This window comes from Kryptolebias marmoratus, linkage group LG11 (genome assembly GCF_001649575.2).
Source record: "Kryptolebias marmoratus isolate JLee-2015 linkage group LG11, ASM164957v2, whole genome shotgun sequence".
NCBI lineage: Eukaryota > Metazoa > Chordata > Actinopteri > Cyprinodontiformes > Rivulidae > Kryptolebias > Kryptolebias marmoratus.
The window spans coordinates 5,061,546-5,081,714 of NC_051440.1; the positions used below are offsets into that span (position 1 = coordinate 5,061,546).

The following is a 20,169-nucleotide window of genomic DNA, read 5'->3' on the forward strand; positions in this document are numbered from 1 at the left end:
ATTCTAATTTTCTGATATGATGAATTTGAGATTTTCATTTGTTGTCATTTGTAATCATCAAAATTAAACGAAATAAACATTTGAAATATATGCGTTTGTATGTAATGTATGAATATAATATACAAGTTTCACTTTTTAAATGGAATTACTGAAATCAATCTACTTTTTCATGATATTCTAATTTTATGACCAGCACCTGTATACTGAGGTTTTCAATAACGCAAAGCAAAACTAAGGCTTTAAATATGTCCTTTAAAAATCTGCTGCAAATTTAAGCTCAGCTATGAGCAAAAAAAATTGGAACTCTAGTTACATTTGTGTTTGAAGCGTGTACTTTCTATAAACTTTTATTTTTACTTGTATCTTGCAGTGCAGCTGTATTATTTCACGACTGTTTAAGAAGGGGGACTGCAGGAAGCGTAGTGCATTCCCACTACCAATGCTAATAAAAATGACTTAAAAGTGTGTTTAATGACAGAAGTTTTAAACATCAAGTCAACAAACTTGTGTCGCTGCTTTTAGCCTCACAACCAACAGCCGTCAGAGGCTGAAGAGAAGAAGGCAGCAGCACACACTAGAACAGTTATTGTTGGGCGCTCGACACAATGAAAAAACAACCAGAAACAGAGCTGACTGAGGTATTGGAAACAGCTTGTGATCTATGCACTACAAGTAGGGATGGACAGTGATTTCTGAACATTTTATTTTACACTGGCACCTGGTAATGACATGTCAAGTTATTGTTAACGGCACTTTTCTAGTCAGAGTGTTTTTTGGACACATCACATCCCGACCACCTCACCAAAAACAAACAAAAAAAAGATTTAAAGAAAAACAACTCAGAGCGACCCAGCATCTATTTCTGCCACCGTAATTTATTTTGACAGTATTGTAAAGTAGAAACTATGTTCACAGGGGACCTCAGCTTTACAACCAGAATACTTGTATCCCTGTCCACATTGATCCCTTTGGGGCATGGGGCTTCAGATATTTGAAAAAAAAAAAATCCAATAATTACAGCTGATTTGGAAGAGTGTTTTTAATTAAAATGTCCACCCCTAGCTAGAAGCTCACCATTGGATCAGGCCTTTAATCAGAAAGCAAATGTGCTGGTAGGCTGGTTTCTAAAAAAACAAAAACAAAAACAACTTCTAATTTATGGATGACATATTTATTCTCTAATGCAGCCTTATGAACCTTTTGTTGAAGCCTTTATCTACTTAGTTGTTATTTAAATCACTTTATTCGATCACACGTTAGCAATGATTAAAGAAAATTTGTCTGTTGCATTTTTAATCCAAAAAAGTTTCCCCAGGCATTATTTCCCCACACTGGTGGAACCACCCGTCCTCCTATGGAAGGTCACAGCATGTAATAAATTAATAAATGTCTGCATGTGTTCGTACATGACCAATTCACTGCAGCTGGGGGAGATGCCAAAGCTGATACATCATTGCCCTCCAGCAAAGGTGTGTAAAATAAATAAATAATCAAATATACAAATGACTATGTGAAATCTCTGAAATATAACCCCTTTGAATGAACTAAAGTCATTTTAAGGCAGAAATCTGTCAGTCTGGCAGATACAAAATGGCAATTTTAGGGTTATTTTGTAATACGCAAAAGACTGCCTAAGCTATAAATTTTTAAATATCACCCATTTGAGTATAACAAAGTTATATAAAGGCAGAGACACCCTTTCAGTCTCAAGCTTTAGGAGTTCTATCACTTTTATCAAAATTTGACTAGCAGACTGTGGGGTTTTGTGTTTTTGTGTTTTCAGTTTTATTGTTTGTTTACTATCTTGTTTCTGTTTAAGTTATTATTTCAGTTTAGTTCTTGTTTTTGTAGTGTTCTGCTTTAGTCATCATTCTTTCCTCCTCAATCTTCTCTTTGCTTGTCTGCCACGCCCATCTCCACCTGTCCTCAATCCTAATCACTCACCTGTTCCCACTCACCTCGTTACCTCCAGTGTTTTGAAATCCGGTCACTTTCTCCACCACTCTGCTGCATCATTGTTCTTGGTTCCTGGATGTTCTTGTCTCGTTCCATGTTTTGCTCCATGTTTAGTTTCTAATGTTTATACTTAGTTTCAGTTTTTGCTGCCCCATCAGCCTCTTTGTTTTAGTTGTTTTGTTTTAATAAATTAGTTTCCTTTAGTATGAGTCTGCACTCTGGGTTCGTCTCTGTCTCCCCACACCTTGACACAGACATTCACATTATGAGGGTTGTTATATTTGAAAATTCCAATTTATGGACTTCCCAGGCCTAATAGTATCTGAGCAATAAAAACCTCATGATAGGTATTCATAGAGGCAAACTACACAAACAAAATTGACAGAATCAATGCAAAAAACAATTAATTTTTCATCTTTGATCATTCATTGAATTATATTCTTTCAAATTGCAACTCACTCTACACAAAGGAAAATTGTTTTTTTTATACAAAGACACTCTGAAAATGTTCTTTGAAAAGCCACAAAGTATACACTGTAGTGTGAAAAAAAACAAAAACGTAAATGACATGCATTAGGATGACATCACAAGCCTATCTAGGCAAATGGTAACACTATACACTCCGCTCTAAAGGTCTGCACACATGCTGTAAAACAGACACAAACCTTTTTTCCTTTAAAGTAATTACAATCCTGAATCTGCGCTCTGTCATTTGAAACATCTACCTGGTGCTTGTTGTATTCAGCTAATGACAGTTTAGGAAGAATTAATCTGGCCATGAATAAAACCGATCCCTGTCCTTCCTGTCTATCTTCCCTCCATCTTTTTCTCTTTTATCAACCCTGTCAGCTCTTTGATTCAACAATCACAGAAACAAACAAAAAAAGAACTCAAAACCTTTCACAAAAGGTATTACAAGAAACAGCTGATGGCAGATGAGCAGCGCACTAACACCCTGACGGGCTAAAGTAGTTACACTGTAACATGTAGCTTTGTAATGTTCATGTTTCTGTGACAGTTTGTAACTGGGAACAAAACTAAAGCACAGGCTGTTCGTTCCACTCGTTGCATGGATACTTTGAACTGTAGCCTCCAACTAAGATAAGACATAAACACAGTCCGGTTGAGAAATAAAAAAGTACTTCAACTGTTTCAGGAAAATGCTTCTACGTTTTGTTTCATACAGCTCTCTAATATCTCTAGGATGTATGAACCTGCAGACAACATTTGATTTACTTATTTTAGCAAACCTACTTAATTTTTCACACCTTTCTTGCAATTTTTTCCAAACCCAGCTTCAGTTTTTAGGTTACGGTAAGCTTACTCAGTTACTGGGTCATGCTTAAAGAACGGGCACTGAGAGACTAATAGATTTCAATTTTTGCTCAAAGAAAAAAAAAAGCAGGAAAAACAAGATTAAACTAAAAAAAATACATTCAGAAGCACTTTCCGACCACTGCTTCACACAGGAGAGAGCAATGTTTTACTCATTCCTGCTGCAGCACCGTCAGCCACTAAAACCCCTCCAACATCACTGTGTGTCCTTGAGAAATCCATAAACACTTTCTTCTTTCATTTCTTCACTCATAAAAAGAAGCCACAAAGGAAAACTTAAAACAATGCAGAACTCTTCCACGTTCACCCACTCAATAAGAAAGTATACTTGCCTAAACATGGTAAATGGACTGTAGTTTTCTAGCACCTTTCTAGCCAACCAGGCAACTCAAAGCACTTTACATTCTCATTTACCCATCCACACAGCACTCTACAAAGTTTTTTTCATTTTATAGTCTAATCAGTGCTTTAGGTTGCATTCACACACCAATGGGGAACACATCTGAGACAATGATGGGTTCAGTGTCTTGCCCACTACGATGTGGCATAACCTCCAACTATCTTATTGGAGGACAACTGCTCTAACCACTGAGCCACAGACGCCCACCTACACGTAACTCTTTCCACTCTTGAAAAATAACTTCAAGACACGGCTAACATGTTTTAAAGTCAAGTGAAGATCAGCCACATACGAAAACATAAAAGCAAATCATAAAATTATTTTAAACGCACAAATAGAAAATTATTTTTTAAATCATTTTTGGTTGTTTCTATTTCTATTATCGTTTAGTAAATAAAAACAAATAACAACTTAAGGCATTTACTCCACAGCTGAAGAAAGTATATGTAAAGTGAGGGTTCAAGGATCAACAAGCCATAACTAAGCTTTTTTCTTCGCTTGAAGCTGTGGAAAAGCACCAAATCTGATTACTTACTGATCTTGCAGGATGTAGTCCATGTTCTCTGGAGAGACCTGTCCAGTTACAGGATGGAGAAACGATGTGCTCCTCTGATTATGACTGAAATGCCAGAGGGGAGAGAGAAATGAAACAAAATTAGCAACCTGAGCTCCACTGTAAACACTCTGAAGGCATCACACCATAACATCAGCCCCTCTCTGTTCACAATAACACGCTGAGCTGATCATTCCCCAGGAACGTGTCGGGCTCAGAATCCCCTGATCGACCTCTCTGACTTTCCCAGTCCGATGCAGAATGTGAGGGCTTGACTATAGGACCCCCCCTCCTCCTCCTCCTCCTCCTCCCTTCCCCACTCAGTCACCCCACCCAGCCCATCCTGCTCAGCCTGTGTGGACCAAAGTGTTGGGCTCAGCACAAACGCTGGACAGTGCAGGTCTGGGCCTCCATCAGTTAGAAACTCATTCAGCCAGTCATTCAAAGCCTCAACCAGAGTGTAAAAGCATTTGACTGGGTAAACAACATCGAGTGGCACGCGGGGTCATTGTGAGGATGGGATTGTGAGGGTACATGAGTGTCAAATCTGGAAATCATTTATCCTATTGTGACGTGGACATGGTCAAACATCTGCTTGTTGTCAACACTTTTTACCTTTTAATTTTATGTCTTTTGGCTTGAGTTATGTAAAACACATTGTCTTAGGAATAGGTAGCTCATTTAAGCGCTACATGTTCTCATAACTGTATGTTACATACAATGACAAAATTTGTTCTCTGCATTTGGTCCATCACACATCTGAGATACACACAAGCAGAGCAACAGGCAGACACCGAGACATATGGGCATGGCAGGGAATTGAACCAGCGGCTTTCCAGTCCCAAGATGGCTGCCCTACTACTGCGCTACAGCCACCCCTATTGATTATTTACAATAAGAGCAGTTAACCTGCTTGGTGGTCACCAACAGAGGCATGAACTTGCAGGGAAACATTCAAACACTCTCTTAAGGACACAAACGGGTGTGTGTGTGTTTGTGTGTGGGATGTGGGTGTGGGTGTGTGTAAAGCCTCTAAAAACAATCAATATGTAGTAACACTGTTTTCAGTTCAGCAGCAGCTCACATTAATCACGCTGTAAAGACTTGCGCCTGATGTCGCAGACGAGCAAATCCTCCAGAGAAACAAGAGCCTGTCACAAGGCAGCAGGACTCAGGGAGACAAGACCAGCTTAGAGTCAGTGCCCTAACCACAGGAGCATCATCCCGTCTCCTCAGCTCAGACATCTGTCTGCAATATCCCTTTATCTCAGGTACCTGAGGACCACAACTGTTAAAGTCACTGTTACTATTATTAATAGGAAAAAATAATCCCTGATTGTTCCCCACATAAATATCAAAACAACTATCAGTTCTTTAACTGAGAGGTCAAGGAACACCTCTTTAATAAAACAGCATAGACTTTTAAAAAATTCATAAAACATGAATTTCAGAGAGCTTTTTGTTTTTTGTTTTTAGACTTTCCAAATGTAAAATGGCTGGCAAAACCTTTAAGACTAGAGATGAACTGATTTGGTTTTGTGGGCAGATACAGATTTTTGATTTTGTACAGCTCTGACCTGCCATTACTGAATTTTCAATACCAATTTCTCTTAAAGAACTATAATGAACAGAACACAAAACATCCACTCATTTTCAGTTCTTTCATTCCACTTTTCTGTGCAAGGTTGCAGTCATTATGAGAGAGGCACGGTAACGCTGGACAGGTCACCAGTCCATCACAGGGACGCACAGAGACAATTGAGACAAACCTAACGTGCATATTTTTGGTCAGTGGAAGGAAAACCAGAGAAAGCCCACACATGTTACGGGAACAACACAGAAAGACTCCAGCTGAGTTCTGAACCTGTGACCTTCTTACTGTGAGGCAACAGTAAAAAAAATATATGTTTTAAAAGTTTCTGAAAAATTGCTATTGTGTTGTATCAATCAGTTTGATCGTGCTGCAGTTTAATCTCTGGGGTTCAGCGTGTGGAGGGGAGCTTTAAAGTGTCCAGTATAAAAGATGATTAAACTGCTGAGTGACAGACTGACAGAAAGCTTTCACACTGCAGCTCAACACAATAGTAATTATAATGTTCTATATTAATGGCAATGGCCACAGAAAAATTGGATTTTTACCTGTAAAGGTAAGACGAGTTAAGGTAGCAACCGATAAAATTAAAAAGCAAGAACAAATGAACTTATATTATTCAGAGAAATAAATTCCAGGTAAATTTGATCTTCTGGTTGTAAACAGGCAGCTGGCGTTTAGTGGAACAGTTTGGAGTTTGAAATGTCTGTTGTATAAAAACTAAAACATTTATTGTAATAATTTTGATAGATAATCTGAAATTGATACTGTCAGTCTCAGTGTTCTATCAAACATATATATTTCCTAATTTCTGTTTAAATTGATAACTTGACTGTCTGTTCACAATTAAATGTTTAAAGTTATAAACCTTTTCTCGGAAAAAGAAAACTCCAGGTTACTGAACTTTCTCTTTCTGTCAATGGAAATTTTCAAACAATCGTCTCCAGATTGTTAGACAGAAGGATTTGTTCTAAAAAAAGACCTAAAGTAATTACAGTAGATCTGATTAGGTTACATTTCTTTTATCTTTACAACATCTCTATTAAAATAATTTGCGGTTTTGTTCTAAATAATATTTGAAAAAACAACTTAATGTTAGATTAATAAATCATTCCTTACAGTAACTACCATCCTTTCTGCTGTTTAAGGATCAATAATTAAACACATTAGGAGGAGAGGACACAGCTGGATGACAGCAGATCCACAGGAAAACAAATCTTGTTTTTGTATAACCAAGACAAAACGATCACTGTGCTGACATTTTAACTGTCTGACATATTTTATTAGCACTGTTTGCATCATTAGCATTGTCTCTGTCTCCGATTGCGTCAACAGCGTTTTCTGTGCCTACCTCAGATGGAAGAGATCCTGACTCAAAAACCTGCCAACAGATTATAATCCACTGTGTTCTACGGCAGACAGAGAATGAAAGCTCAAAAAGAAAAACAGAGAGCTGCAATCCACTCTTCTGTCTGCTGAGCTCCTGCTCAAACTGACCATCAGCTCACATGATGAACAGCAGATAATGTTCCTCCGTAGAAAACGCCGTGTCCATCTAACAGCCTCTCCAACTTTTGTCCTTCCTCTAATTTCACTTATAGACACTCTACAGGCAGGTAACAGATAACTTCGTGTTTTCTCCAGGCAGTAAAAACTTTCCTAACAACCAGTGGGAAGCATATCTGCAGCTGGGTGTCTGTGGTGCATTCAATGACTGGAAAATTATTGGATTTTGGGTATTGACCGGCTGATCACCGATCATGGCAGGTCAGGCTGAATATTGTCCGGTACCGGGCATGAGCCGATTTCTGGGTTCATCCCTATTCAAGACCCTTTCCTTATCTTATGTTGTCCAAAGGTTCCTCCTTTTTAAACTACTTTTTTCTTTCCCGTTATCACAAAAAAGGCTTTCCAAATGGACTTGATGAAGTGTTGGCGAATTACTCTTTATATGTTGATCATTTTAAGTGGTAGGTTCAATTGACCTCAACATTTCAGCATCCTAGAGGTGAGTACGACTGCTTAATGTGACTGTTCTAACTATGTATCTCCAATATCTATTGTTTGAAGTAAAGTTTAAAATATATAGACTACTTGTTAGGACTGATAGTCTGAACACATCAGCCTGGACAATGAATCTTGCAATATGGCCGTTTTAGCACACTTTAAACTGATTAAAACATTTATGCAATATACTCTCGGGTAATATCAGAAATATCAGCTGCTTTTTGAAGCATTCAGTACCTTTCTGAAGCTGCTGGATGCATATCTCTTAACTGCAGCAAGCTGTGTGTTTGAAGAAGATTATTAGGGACTAAATAGGTTTTAAATGCCACAGGGAAGCACCGGCAGTGACCTCCAGCAGAAAGGCTTGCTCACATTTCCATATGCATGTCTGAAAACTGGGCATAAAAAACCCAGAAACCATTTAAAACAAAGAACTGCCTACAGATATTTAATCTACAGAACCATTGTGTAGCATACAACATAAGACGATGTAAGTCTTGCTGCCAAAAGAGCGAGTCTTCAAGGACAAAAAACACCCAGTTCTCCTGATCACAGCACCTATCAGGGGGATATATTACTGTTTTACCTTAACATGCGGCCCTGCGACCACTGATAATTAATAACTACCTAAACAGGAAAAAAAATTAGAATTAATCAGATGTGGTTTGATCGAAGAAAGTTATGACTGTGACACTCTCCTGGCAGAGCTACAAGTCTGACAGCTTTTACTAAATGACAGCCGCAGTGCATAAACCTTTTATTGAGCGATGCGGCTGATGTCATGTTTGTGAGTTGAGATGTGAAAGCATTATGCAACCTGTTCAAGGTAAATTACTGATGTAAAAATACTCTTAATATTGTAACTAAATGACGAACAACTTATCATGTCATTGATTTTATTTCCTCAAACTGCCTAAAACCCTGAATTAATATGAAAACAGAAACATTAAATACCAATAAGTCTGTTTATACATTTTGGACCTGATACGTTTGGGAAAGGTGCGAATTTAAATATTAATGTGATACTGAAGTGTTGACAGATGTGAGACACTTTTTCATTCACATAAAAGTGTCAGAACTAATAGACGGATTCAGAATTCATCAGACAAAATTAAAAGCTATGTGTTAAACCAATTACCTCTCCTTGCCAGTTCATAAAAGTGTAAAGAAGGATCCATCATCGCTGAGGCCAAAGTCACCTCAGATACTTTCTGTTATCGCAGCTGTAAATTTGAATATTGATCCGGCGCACAAAGACTCACTTGTTTGGGAGCTAATAAAACCTCCTGGGGAGCTAATAAAACCATGTCAGATTGCTCACAGGCTATGAATGGGAACAGCATGTGACTATCCTACGAGGTGCTGTTTATCAGAGGCAGCGGTTTGATTCTGCTGTGATGTTCCAAATAGTACAATACATTAAAGATATGAAAGTGTCATTTCAGAGGAACACAGGTAACAATGGCTTGGGTGGAAAGGGAAATCGCTAAAACCAGTGTTAAAAGCTTCATATAGGAACCTTTTAGAAATTACATTTATCATTGGACATAAAAATGTTCTCAATGTACTTTACATCTGTTTATCCTCCTATTTGACCTATTTAGAGATTAAAAAAACACTCAAAATAGTGTGTCCTCAATCCAGTTTTAACCCTCCTGTTGCCTTCGGGTCAAATGGACCCGAAGTTACAAGGTCTTCTCTTCCTCTCCTTAGTCCTCTTCAGGGTTTCAGGAGGGTTACAAAGTCTCACACAGATACGTTGAGCCGAACAGATCAGAAATTGCATGACTGGCCTGAGTGCAAGAGTGCGTCTTTGCCAATCTAAAACCTCTGACTGTGTTTTTCAGGAAATATTTTGCTGACACTGAATCAGTTTGAAGGAGTGCGAGTTCCTTATGGTTGTCAAGAGGCGAGTCTTCTAAACGTAGAAGTCCACCACCTCATAATTCCTATGAGTCAACCTCAAATAAATGGGACTTATTTTCCTCTAAAAGCATGTTTCAAATCCATGCATTATACATGAATAAAATGAGATTGTTTTATGTTTTTTCTCAATGCAAAATGTTCCCCTTTTTACATTTTTACGACCACAAGGAATGCCGTTTCAATCAGAAATAAATCAGTTTACTGTTTGGGCAATGCTGACATCACGTTGTTGTTGTGAACTGACTTATTGAAGGTAGATTATTTTTTACTTATTTTTGTTTAACATTGTCCAAAACCTTGAGCATTTTCACTGATTTTGTCCACTGTTTTTCTGCACCTAATGTAGCGTAAGCATGTTGCATGATGGAAACGATTGTCCTGTGGCACATGGTGACCACTAAGCAGTCGGCAGTCAAATGAATTAAATAAAAGGTTTTGGCTTAAGGGTTTTTTGTAATTGAGATATTAAAGTTAATTGAATCATTTCAGGCCTGGTATAACCACATTTACGTTATCGTGAAGTTGTTTATTAAAAAACATTCTTGTAACCATCAGATTTTTTTTTAAGTTATTATCCAAATCTTACTAAGCCCATAAAAAACAGTTTTGACATCTGTTTTATTAATGTACTATGATATTATTATTATAAATTCTTGACGCCACAATACAATGTGACATAAAATGTAATCTGAGAACCTAAATACATTGCATTTATGTTACTTACTCTTAAAAAATCTTTTATATTTTTAAAAATTACATGATACTAACTATTTTAAAACCTTTTATTATCAAACTAATATCTCCACTCAGATCCTCTGTATTTAGGATCTTTAACTGTTAATATTTAAGATAATTTCATTTTAGGTGTTACATGATTTTTATTACTTCTTTATTAGCTGTAACTATTCAATCTGCTAACTGCAGATGAAAATTAGTTGTACGGCTAAATCTGGCACATTTACATTGTTCTTTTCTTAAATAAATAAACTTGTGACTGAGCTATTATACAAACATTTTTACCTTCAGAAGGCACATGGAGCCTAAACATAATTTACATGTGTGCAGCTCTTTCTCATATTTCTGTACAGATAAGGATGGGAAACAATAGCAAGAATTAATAGAGTTAGTCGGTTTAACCTGCCAATGCACAGACTCTTATTTAAAGGGAAAACAAAATGTCAAGGTTGATGAAAGCAAATTATGTTGCCATTAATTTCTTTTCTTCAGCCTGCCTGCAAAATACAAATAGGTTCTGCATGAATCCAGTTCATCAAGAGAAGGCTGCAGCAATCAGCTGAGCTCAGACTTGCTGCGTCTTTAGCTCCCCCCGTTTCTGGGCTGACAGAAACAGGGGGATGGCTGTGTCAAAACCGCCACAGTCATTAAAAAGCAAGATGTACACTCAAAAGTCAGAGAATAATTCCTCTTGATTATGAGCATAAAATAAGTCAGACAGCACCCAGACACAAACTTCAGACAGCATGACTCATCTCCCATATTATCAACACTATTCATCCTCAGCTGAGAGCTGACGTTTGTAATAAAATATCTAAAGAGAAATAAAACGTCTACAAGCCACGACACTTTGTTTTTGACCGAACGCAGACACCCAAACAAGATGTACAGACAAAAATGACTCATTATGTTGGGATCAGCACCAAGAACAGATCCAAACAGCCATGTTGGCTTCCACGCAGGGTTGGTATTTTGTTTCTTTCTGTTTTTGGGCTCGCATTGATTTTTACTTTTCGGCACAGCAACCCCTCCAGGTGAAGCCGACTCTGTAAAAGCCAAGCTTGACATCAGGGTATCACACTGAGCCTTCCTCTTATACCACAAGTCCTGACCGCTGTCAGATGGAGTTTGACTTTTCTGACCCTGATGATGTCCGCGTGACATTTCTGAGAGGCGGGTGGCGAGGTTCAAGGGCTGTGCGAACACCACCCTGTCTGTAACAACACTCGGACGTCTTAACTCCAGTCTGATGAAAACACACAGGATCATACTCAACACATGGCATCCCTCTCACTGGCAGGCTGTGATTTTGGGAATCTGCTTATTCATTGGGGCTTGAGCTTCACAATGCATCAAAAACTGATCAACACTGCCACATCAGTGTGTGCAATATCAATATAGCTTGTATCACAATAACTCACAGGCTAATATATTCCAAAGAGGCTGCAGCTATCAAATATTTTGTAACTGAGTGCTCTATTAAAAAGTCCATTGATTATCATTTGCCACTGTAGCCAAAAGGGCGTGCATGTGTGTTTGTTTGTCTGTAGTGTTCGCAAAATGTCTCATGAAACACTTGACAGATTTTATTTAAACTCTCAGGAAGTAGTCACTGAAAGTACGTCTACAACTGATTAACGTTCGGAGTCAACCACATTCAAAATGGCTACCACAGCTAAGTCCTTTTAGCAAAGCCCAAAATGGCTTTTATTCAGTTATTTTTTTCAAATATTGAGCTTAAATCTGGTGTTGGAGTAACTGAGAGTCACACCAAACTTATCCTCTGAGGATTACCTGATCGCACTTCAGACAAATCTTTTCCAGAACATTTTGCTTTCCATAAAAAAAAAATCACAATGTCCAGATGTGTGTGACATTATCTTAGCTGCTTTTGATTTTACTGTTATAAAGTGATAAAATCTCCAACGTATGTAGAGGTAAATGGGAGATTTACCTGAAACTGTGTGTTTGGTTTGCCTGAATGCAACAACTTGTTCACTGACAAACCAAAATCTTTGTCTCTGTTTTCTTGGGATTAATTTGACACCGTGTCAGTTTGAAGGCAGCTGACCTCCTCGTCATAGCTGAGATAATGTACATCTAACATCTAGCAATTCTTCTCCTCACAATGTGTCAGCCTCATTAAAATGGGACCTCATTTCCTCTTTTAGCTTGTTGCAAATCTGTGCATGAAGACGAACAGGAACAGTCACTATACTGTTCTACCTGCCATGCACATTGTTCCAGCTCGTATTCGTGAAGAATCTGCTCTTCTTTTATTAACATTACCTGTAAGTGTAAACATCTAGGAACTGAGGAGAGCAGCTGCTGGAGGTTTTGGAGAAAATGTTGTCCCATTCTTGTCTGATGGAGGATTCTAGCATTTAATGATCCTGGGTCTTCACTGCTGATTTGTTTTGCTGGATGTGAGCAGATGTTCTAAAACCTGTGCATACTTTTCTGTAGTGATGGTGCTTTTCCAGATGTGTGAGCTGCACATGCCAGAGGCAGTAATACACCCCCATATCACCAGAGAGGCAGGCTTTTGAGCTGTACTCTGATAAAAAGCTAGGTGGTCTCTAACCTCTTTACTATGGAAGATTGTTTCCAAAATAAATTTCAAATTTTGATTCATTTGACCACAGAACAGTGTCCCGCTTTACCTCAGTCCATTTTAAAGAAATGAGATTTGGCTCTGAGAAGATGTCAACGTTTCTGGATGGTGTTCACATATGGATTCTTCTTTGCCTGATAGAGCTTTAAGCAGCATTTTTGGATGGCACGGTGAACTGTGTTTACAGACAGTTATTTGTGAAAGTGTTCCTGAGTGCATGCAGTGACGTTCCAGTATTTTTAGACAAAGCTTTTAGCAGACTGGTAAACCTCTGCCCATCTTTATTTCTGGGAGGTTCAGCCTCTCTAAAATGCTGTTTTAATACCAAGTCCTCTTTCTGGTCTGTTGACAATTACCCTAATTAGCTATAAAATGCTCCTCCAACTGTTTCCTATTCATACCACTTTTTTACTTTTACAGCCTTTTATTGACAGCGACAACAAAAGGCTGTAAAAGATTTTGAGATGTTTTGCAGCCATTAAATTCAAAATTACCTTACTGAACAAACCCAATTTCTTAGTTTCAACATTTGTTTACAATTTTCCAGTGTGAATAAAATAGAAGAGTATGAGATTTGCAAATCATAGCGTTCTGTTTTTATTTACATTTTTTTCTACATTCCAGTTCTTTCAGAACTGGGGTTTTAAAATTTGGCACATCTTGACAATCCATGTTCTTTCCGAGTGAAGCTGTGCCAACACCTTTATAGTCACGCATGTTTGTTTAAAAATGGAAGAATATAATATTTGCTGTTTTCTTGGCAAGGAAAGAATAAAGAATTATGTGGAACAAAGCAGTAACAGTCTGCAAATTAATGTTAATCTTTTAAAACTTTAAGACGCTTTCTTGTACATGAAACACCACACCTCAACATTTCTTTTTACTGATGATGGACCGATCAATGTGCCAACAGCAAGTCACAATCCCATCTGGCTGTGCCCATTTTTTTTTTTAAAAAGGCAGAGCTGATGGTTTTAACTCAGATAAATCGTAGATTTATTGATGCATCATTTGGATTTCTCACCCCCTGCCTTTGTTTTAACAGATGTGTAGCCGACCGAGTGCTTCGAAAACGATGTGGTGAGTGGGTGTTCGCTCAGTCAAAGGTCATTTCTATTTAAAGGGATTTTCCAGATGAAATGTGTTTGAAGTGCAGAGTGGGGGGAGTGGGGGGAGCGCTGTCAGTGCAGTATGGGAAAACATAGCAAGGTCATTCCATTCGGAGCACGCCGTGCACGTTCAACAGTCTACAAGTGTGTGTGCACGAGGTGTGAACAGAAAAGGAAACGCCGCTCGCATTCGCTGCATGTTCAGCTGAGAGTCTACGTCTCAGAGAAAGAGAAACCACTGAATATAAACGCATGTGTGAATTTTGCCGAGCAAATACTCTATCTGTGTTAAAAACCTTTTTTTATTATTATTTAGAGTCTACAAGGCAATATTGCTCATTCTGGTTCCTTCTTTCCTCTAGGTAAACAGATCTGATGTGCTTCTGAGGAGTCTCTTTGGGACGAATGTCATTTCAGATCTGCAGATTGACGCCTCTCATTTGATTTGACCACTTTTAAAAACACACTCGTGCACAGAAATTCACTCCTTTGCCACAAAACATCACACACACAGCGAGCGCTGCCAAGAGCCAAATGACACTTTTGTGCTCGGCCCAGTGATTAAATAAACATCACATGAGTTGAGTCACACAATGCCACAGCTGCAGGAGGTGTCCTGATTTGGCTGCTGCACAAATTTAGGTTAAAACATCATCACTGTTGATTTGTTTTTTCTGCAGAGTGGGCCGCTGGCATCGCAGCTCAGATTACCTAACAACCACGGAGATCACAAACAGCCCCCTGATAATACTCTTAGCCTCCAGCCTAAACTATATCAGAGAGTGTATTTCAGTCCTTTCAGTATATTTCAAAATCAAAGCGACTCCGAGCCAATCGGATATTGTTCCATAAACAGGTTAGTTGAGAAAAAAGGCAAACAAATAGCAATTATGATCATAGAATATTTTCAGTCCAAAATCTTTTATAAAAAGTCTTGATGTTTTCACAAACAGAATGAACAGCAAAACAATTATGTGGCATAAATTAGGCTTTTATTATTTTTTATAATAGACTAGACTTTAATTAGACACAGATGTGAATAAATAGAACAAATATTTCTTTGAGGAATCGACATTGCCTGCCAACTTACATGCCAAAGTTTTAAATAAATTTCTCGCATAATCTATCAGCTATCAGAGTATGTGTTGAGGATGACTCACAGCTACAACCACATCAAATATTAGCTCAATAAATGTGAAATTGTCTGAGAAATAGCTATTTTTGTGTTTGGTAAGGTTAATTGGTCGTGGCGGCTGTCTTGAATTGAGTTGACTCCAAATGTTAATCAGCTGTAGACGTGCAACCAGAGATTACTTTCGGAGAGTTTCAGTGAAGTCCGATCAGTGGTTCATGACATATTTTGCTGACAGACAAACAGTGATGACTAACGGTTAATGGCAACGTTTTAAATAAAGATCTCGCTCAATCTGTTAGGGCTTGGGGAATGTGATAGGAATAGGTCTCAGCTAACACACCAGATGTTAGCTCAATATTTGTAAAAAAAAATGGCTGCGTTATAACCATTTTTATGTTTGTTAAGGTCGATTAGCTGTGACGGTCACCTTGAACCAGGTTGACTAAAAAGGTTAATGAGTTGAAGATGTGCAGCCGATGATTACTTTCTTAGCGTTTCAATGAAATCTGTCCAGTGCCTCATGAGATATTTGCTAACAGACAGACAGGGTTGACTTTAACCATTAATGCCAAAGTTTAAAGCAAAGATCTTGCGTGATCTGATAGTGCTCAGAGAATATGTTGGGAATGAGTCTCAGCTATTAACACACCAAATTTCAGCTCAATGTCTGTGACGTGGCTGACTTCAAGTTATTTAGTTTGAGTTGTCCATCCATTGATTGCTTCCTGAGGCTTTTGGTCAAATCTGTCAACTGGTTTATGAGATATTTTGCTATCAGACAGACAAACAAAACACACAAGAAGGCACGGGTGACTGCACCTTGTCTCTACCTCTGGCACTGAAAAAAGAAAACTATGAGAAGGTTCAGGAAGCTTCCTTTTTTTTTTGTTTAACCTCACCCATGTCCCTGATCAAGACTATATGGCTTCATGACTGCCCCTGAGTGTGTGAGTGAATGCTGCACGTACTGATCGCTCTTCCTTTCTGTAACAGGGAGAGGAGAGTGCCACTGATGTTCCAATCAGTGGCCAAGAAGCAAAGAGATGAAACACAAACACTACAAACACACACACGCCTAGAGTCACCCACCTAAATTCTTAGCAGGCCATTGCTGCCAGTAAATTCCTCCCTTGGCCTGTGGAAAGCGAGGTACAGTAGTGACACACTGAGTTCAGCTTCAGGCTTCAGGTTTTCACAGCCGTCCACTACCAGCGACCCACCCACACATGGCAAACGCAAACAAACAGCCTCTTTTATTCGATTTTCTCGCAGTCCACCTCTCTCTCACGCTATCCCCCCTTCACTCCATTTTTCACTCCCACTCAGAGTGAGATGCATTCAGAATGGCTCCCTCTGTGGATTTAATGACGGTGCATCAAAGTCCACGAAGCTTTTGTCAGGTTAAGCAGTGCAGACCGTCTTATCTGCAGTCTAGAGCTCAATGCTACACCCTAGAATGGAGTGTCACTGTAATAAAAGCTTATTATGAAATTGTACCATAAATTTAAATATCGATGCCACCATTGTGATCATTTGGAGACTCCCTATTTGAAGATATGAATATGACATTTTGGCAGTCTTGTTTTTGAGCGATGAAATGGAACCTGATTGCTAGATGTCCATAAGTCCGGAAGAAGTCACACCACTTTTCTGACAACTTTGATTCTGATAACAATTAAAAAGGGTGAGCTTATAAAAACATCAGTTTGTACACAAGCTGAAATCAAACCAATCATCAATAAAAACATAAAAATCTGCTTGTTCCCACTTAAAGTAGCATATATTACCAGGGGGTCAATGGGGATTATTGACCATAGGCACCATCCTGACAACTTTTCACTCGGTCTGCTTGCTGAGAGAGGCGGCGAAGCCACGCCAGCGGGACGTCGGGAGCAGAGCGCGCAGACCCATTGATAACTGCTTGCAGTATACAAAATGTTATAGACTTATTACAGTAGTGCTTGCATTGTCTCAATGATGGGAATTGAAGTCAGAAGGGTCCAGTTTACAGGAGCTGCCTTGTTGTACTTTTTAGCTACAACTAAATGAACGTTTGAACATAAAAATGCAAGGTAAGAACTGTCTCATGTGTTTACCTAGAGGGGGCGGGACTTTAAACATGTATTGGGACAAGCACACGTTTAAAGTCCCGTTGTCTACTTTGATGCGTGTTTTTGTCAGGAAGGAACAATCTGAAATTATCATTTAATAGTTGTGGTTATAAAGTACATACAGTTCCACACAATTCACAGCTGTCAGTCCCAGCCTCACATCCTGAGTTTCTGTCTGTTCTCACCTCAGAAAGTGTTTTAGTTCTTAAAGCACTGTAATCTGGAACTGTGATGATTAGATGGGTAACATAAACAGAAGAAAGAACAAGAAAAATTAAAAAGTCCTGTGAAAAATGCAAAAATATTGAAAGCTTTCAAATAAAGTTCTTAGAGATCTGGAATAAGCCAAAATTTGAACTGGCAGGATGGACCTTAAAAAAATTGAACTGCCCAAAAACAATTTAAATGAGTCAGTCTCTTCACAATACACAGATACAGAAAATTACATGTTAGTGTGACAAGTAATTTCTACACCACATGTAGAAACATCACGTGTAGAAATTACTTTTTAGCTGCTTGTTTAATCTATAATTCTTATTTTCATGACATAATTTCTTATTTTCATGACATAATTGAGAGACAATGCAGACTTACTGATTTACAGTGTCAATAATGGATGAAGTTTGGGTCCTGCTAGTGTTGAACTCACTTACTTTTCCCAAGTAAAAGTCTGGCTCTAAAAATAAAATACTGTATTTCTTTAATGAAGTACGCTTTCAGAGTTATCTTAGTAGAAAAGTGTTGCCGTTGTTTTCTTCCTGTCTTTGTAAAACAGAAACAAAACGCAACACCATTAGCAGGTTGTATAATCTACCCTGTTTCTGCTTCATCTTCTATCCACCAGGTTATCTTTGTCACGCCACCTTTTATTCTTTAGACAGGAAGCATAAGCAAACTGCTAGAAACCGGTGTATAACCTTATGGGTTCAGCACTCGATACACAAAGCATCATTTTGCTCCTTACATCATCATGTTTTGTGCTGCCGGGCAGGTTCCTCATCTCTAGTTTCAGCATGACCCAGTAAATAAAGAGCATTTCCAGCAGCACAGGGGGGATAAGGTGGGACTGACTGAGCCAGAACGGCGCTCGCAAACCAACAACAACATGGTGCCAGTAATAACTGAGGCAGACACAAGCACTGACATTAGGGGTGTGAAAAACCCTGTGCTCAAGCCCAGAATGACATAAGGATGAGGCCAGTATGTATTTTACTGTATCATACACCCTGCACAAATCTGCTAAACTAGATGTGTTAAATTAGGACATAAAAGTCACACTGATATTGGCTGAAAATGTACTTGATATGGCCATATGGTTTACAGAAAGAGAAAAATATTGAAAATAATTAACCAACTGTTCTTTTTCAAGCATGCACAATAGTTTCATAGTAGGGTCATAGTGGTTTGTTGTTATAATGGCAGTGTATTCGGCTCTTCAGTGGAGCGTGGTGGCAACATATCCATGACGAGGGCCCTATGAACACAGGCATGGCTTGGTTGTTAAGAGTTTGAAGCAGGACCCTGGCTTCGTACCTAGGTTACCACCCCATCACATCCACACTTCATACTGAAGCCAACAAGACTGTGCCAACCTCTCTCCATGCTCTCACCGTGCCATTGCAACAACCAATCCATGCTGTCATTGTCAGGGTGGGTCCCAGGGTGTGGTGTGAACATGGAAGTACATGATAGTATCGTCATGGGAATGTGCTGTTGATGTAAAGAGTCTGGCGAGGGTGCAGGGGAGCATCTTGGGGGGGGGGGTATAAATTATAAATTTGTTAGAGTTATTATATCTGACTGACATGGTAAAAACTAACACATATTTTTGGTAGGATGTTTAATGTTAATCATGAACTCCTTCAGTAACATCAGGTACTTTATGAATTTTTTTAAAAAGCAATCACAACTCAAACACTGGTATATTTTCATCTACACATGTTTTTGTCTCAGTAGAGAAAAAAAAAAAAAACGGGGGGGTCTGAGTGTTAAAAAAAAAAAGCAAAATGATTCACTCGCACCACAGCATTTATTATCTAAAACCTTTCAGCCTGTGCTGTAATGAACAAGCTCATAGCAGCCATTTTAAATGAAAAATGTTAACAAGACAGTTTAATTTTCACCACATGGTCGGTGAAGGAAAGCATGTCTACTAACAAAGTACCAGTGCATCAGCCCTGCCCTGCTTGCCATTATGTCCCTTTATTACAGCTCTAGGGTGTTTTGTTCCAGACATCTGTTAATGTCTGAGTCAAATTTATTGTCGCTTAAATCTGAGTTTGTTCCAACTGAATCTCATTTAACACACTGCATTTAATCATCAGGGTTTCATATTTTATATATTTATTTGTTTTTTTTGGATTGAACAGATGTGGTCTGTTTTGCATTCTGATCTCATTTTTGGCTTTATTTTTGCCTCTACAAGAAGAAGCAACTATCTCTTGTGCACACATCCAAGCTTTATGCCACATTAGTGAGCTAACAGGGAATTGGAAGTGTCAGCCACTCGACTAACCACTTTGTTCCAGACTGAAAAACTTCTGCAAATGTTGCATGCATTGATATTTGGTAGAGACATTTGTGGTTCCCAGAGGATGAATCCCATCGACTCTGGTGAAACCCTGACGTTTTAATCTAGCGCCTAGCAACAGGCTGGCATTTATGTTTTAGAGGGAAATATCTGAACAGCTACTGGAT

At 38.6% G+C, this 20,169-nt stretch overlaps 1 protein-coding gene across 10 annotated transcripts in view; it reads right to left on the reverse strand.

Moving 5' to 3' along the window:
- The window catches only part of LOC108245729 (pleckstrin homology domain-containing family A member 7), a 165,729-nt gene that overhangs the window by 81,549 nt on the left and 64,011 nt on the right, over positions 1–20,169 (reverse strand). For all 10 annotated transcript variants that reach the window (XM_017432859.3, XM_017432861.3, XM_017432863.3 and 7 more), the window contains one exon: positions 4,227–4,310. In XM_017432859.3, coding sequence (XP_017288348.1) covers positions 4,227–4,310 — 84 coding nt within the window. The remainder of the gene's footprint in view (positions 1–4,226; positions 4,311–20,169) is intronic.